Source organism: Azolla caroliniana, unplaced genomic scaffold (assembly GCF_043228905.1).
Source record: "Azolla caroliniana isolate FFs.n. ecotype wild unplaced genomic scaffold, voAzoCaro1.0.p SCAF_230, whole genome shotgun sequence".
NCBI lineage: Eukaryota > Viridiplantae > Streptophyta > Polypodiopsida > Salviniales > Salviniaceae > Azolla > Azolla caroliniana.
In genome coordinates, this window is record NW_028230665.1 from 44369 (window position 1) to 47811 (window position 3443).

The 3443-nt window shown below is 45.3% G+C and overlaps 1 protein-coding gene across 1 annotated transcript; it reads right to left on the reverse strand.

Annotated features, from left to right (window-relative positions):
* Positions 1–1000: 1000 nt before the first annotated feature.
* LOC147848771 (shikimate O-hydroxycinnamoyltransferase-like) lies at positions 1001–3001 on the reverse strand. The gene is made up of 2 exons (XM_087338142.1): positions 2522–3001; positions 1001–2326 (listed from the first exon to the last, which is right to left on the reverse strand). Exons 1-2 carry the CDS (start codon positions 2945–2947, stop codon positions 1082–1084), a joined length of 1671 nt encoding a protein of 556 aa, XP_087194268.1. The 5' UTR covers positions 2948–3001; the 3' UTR covers positions 1001–1081.
* Between the last annotated feature and the right edge of the window lie 442 nt (positions 3002–3443).

The window sequence follows — 3443 nt, forward strand, 5'->3', positions numbered from 1 at the left end:
CATAAGGAAATTCAAACTACGGAAAAGACAAAACTGCGGCATGGTATATGAGTTGGGGAATCGCAATCGAACCAATCATGTCAAAGAGAAAGTTGTGTAAGAGTTTGTTAGGTATTCAAATTTCATTTTACAATAAGAGTATATACGCTCCACTTCCATGCAAGAAGTCTTCCTTACTCCTTGATTTCTCAACAAATGAAGTTAAATCACAATGAGAAAACCATTGCTTTTATAATCTGCAATAAATCCAAACCAGCATATACAAAATACATGTGCATAGATTCTTCCAACTACGAATATATAATACATAATACATTGTCAATGTATAGTGTATGCTTCACAACTTTTCTCCTAAAGAAATTGTCAAGAGAGAAGTGATGATATATTTCAACTTCATTGGGAGCTCGAAAACATGACTTATCGGACCAAATACTCAAGTTACCGAGAACTGATGATATTTAACTTCTTTGGGAGACTGAAACCATCACTTCCTAGTAGGTGTCCCATGGGTGCAACACCATCAATGTTCGCAATTTGCTCTTTTACCTCTTTTTTTACCAACAAGAGAACAATAGAAGAGAGACATGAGAGAGATAGAAAGCCCTTTGTACTAACAAAAGAGAGTGGCACAATGATCCCCAAGATTTTGAGGTAATAAAAGAGATTTACACCGCTTGGAACATTATGACAATTTCAAATCGTGAGGTAACTTCGTTCGCAAATCAGATGCAATCCTGCTATTTGAACAATACATATCAACGTAAATGTCCATGAATCGAAATCTAATGTTGCATTTACTATACCAGCAAAACAAATGCAAATAACTTGAATATCTCTGTCAATGTACATTTTATCAATTTCCTTCTCCTCAAACAATGGCATTACACATTCAGTTTCCAACACCAACTAAAGGCTGGAAAACAATAGCCTTGTTTGGGGCCAATGCTAAACTGCTTCTAGATAGACCTATAATCATATGTAGAAGTCAGCAACCCGAAAGAAAATATTTAAGGCAACTGCTACATCAATACAACTCTCCCCAAATCATACAAAGAAAGCAATCAAAACAAAAACATGTAAATTAGTTTGACATGCATAGGAAGATTTTGGCGAACGATGCCATGTGTTGGCGTTGGAGAGAGATGATGAGTCGGAAGCCACCCGCATTGGAGGCCAATGGTGACCTCATGACATAAGCGAGTCCTTCAAATCCGATGTGGGCAGGGCCCGCATGGATAGGCTGCCCCCACCCGAAATCACACTCATAGATAGGCAATTGGGTCCAACTTGTGAACCCCACATTGGGTGATGCAAACGTGTGTGCCCCCTTGATAAAGCGCTTCGTGTCGGGAACCTCTTCTAAAAAGTCCAAGGCCGAGCGGCAGTATGGGTCATCGAGTTTCCGTAGCGCCTGCCTGACCCGGCTGGCCGCCACCACAATGTCTTCCTTCACTACCTCGCCCGCATCTGCCACCATTACACTGGTAAAGATCACATTCCCAAAGTAGCCTTCTGGTAGTCCACGCATCCGCGACCGTCCATCCACGGCCACAATCATCTTGCTCTTCACCCCTTCCCCTAGTTTCCTCGCCTCACACACTGACCTCCACAAGTGTGCTGCCAGTAGCTCGTACGACGTGTAGGGCTTGGTATCCCCTGTGCCCGCAGCCAGGTGTTCTTCCTGCATCTGCTTCAGCTTTTGCACAAGCTCTTTTGGGATCTCAAACATCTCCACTATGCTCTCGTCGGCATTGGCTTTTGCTGTACTCACTTTTCCAGCATTGACCACATGGTTGTTGCTGTGGTGCCCATTTGACTCTTCATCCTCTTCTTCCTCAGATCCATTGCTACTAGAATTTATCGTATGATCATTGTCATTATCATGGTCTGCATCCAAAGGAGGTTCATGTTGCAGCCCATTCGCCACCTGATTATGTGTAGAAGAACCATTTGTGATGGTCACTTCACCATTAGATTTATGCCCATTCGACACATCATGTTCGGTGCTTGAGTCATCAAAGGCATTGAGGGAATGCTTCCGTTTACCCATGCTAGAGGGGGGGGTATATGGGGCTGCTGCACCCACTTTCTCAGCATTATAGTTGGGGGGTAATGGCAAAGAGAGGTATTCTTCATGAGAAAATTCCGGGGTTGGAGGGGTTCTCGCCTGGAGGCACTTGCGATCGAAGTAAACCTTGTCATTGAAAGGGACACCTCTGGATATGTCGGCCCAAGTGTTGAGAAATTTAACGGCTGATTTTCCATCGGCCACATGATGCTCGATGCCAGTTCCAACAGAAATACCGCCGCATTTGAATTTGGTGACCTAAAAAGGAACAAAAAGGAAAAAGGAGAACATGTCACATAGGAGCGGACGTAAAGAAAAAAGGCCTACCTTGAGGCGTCCTCTAAATCTAGAGTACACACCTCAATATCTAGCTAAAGAAGGGACACCCACATGAGGGAGGGGAAAGAGTTTAGTACAGATCTGTATAGCTCAGCTGAATTGGTTGGTTCCTACCTGTATGACCACCAGGGGCTGCGTGGCGAGATCGGCAGTGGAATCGAGCGTGGGGACAAGGTCCAGAAGATTCGGGTTGGGTGTGAAACCACCAGGCAGTGCGTTCATTTCGCAAGAGCAGTGTGCCTCAACGAACAAGACACCTGCGTCGTTACAATCGATCTGGAGGCGGCCGGAAGGGTCATGGGAGAGGCGGCCGGCCATGGGCCAGAAGTGGGAAAGCGCGGTGCCCAATGCCTGCTTCAGACGAGAGATCTCGTGATGATGATCAGAGGCAAGCAGGGGATGCTTCTTGTCGAAGAAATAGACGGTCTTGATGTAGGCGTTGAGGATGACGAGGTCCAAATTGGAGGTCCACAGGGATGAGGGGTGGGGGATGGGATTCAGGGGGACAACCATCTCTGAATTCACCACTTCTACATCCATCGCTCTTCTCTGTTTTCTTCTTCTTCTTCTTCTTCTTCTTCTTCTTCTTCTTCTTCTTCTTCCTCCTCTTAACTATGACAAGTATGGCCACTGCTACTGCTACTGCTTCCTCTACCCCTCTCTCTGGGATCTGTATTTAGGTTTGCTTCGCTAAGTTTTGGTGGATTTTGTGGGCACCGACGTCTGAAGAAGAAGAAGAACGTCTATCTTTCTCTCTCTCTCTCTCTGTCTGTCTGTCTTTATTTCGTCTACTATTTATAGATATCTAATAAAAGTAGGGAGGGGAGGGCAGAAATAGTAGAAGAAGAGTGGGCTTCCTCCCTCCCTCCCTCTTCTTGTCTTTGCCTGCTTGCTTCTCTTTCTCTTTTTGAAACCCTCCTTCTTCTTCTCTCTCCACGTCTCTCTCTCTTTCTCTCTCTCTTTCCTTCTCTTATGTGTGTGTCTGGGCCTCTGACTATCATTTTTATTTGTGGCACATGTCCCCCGTGCCTCCCTT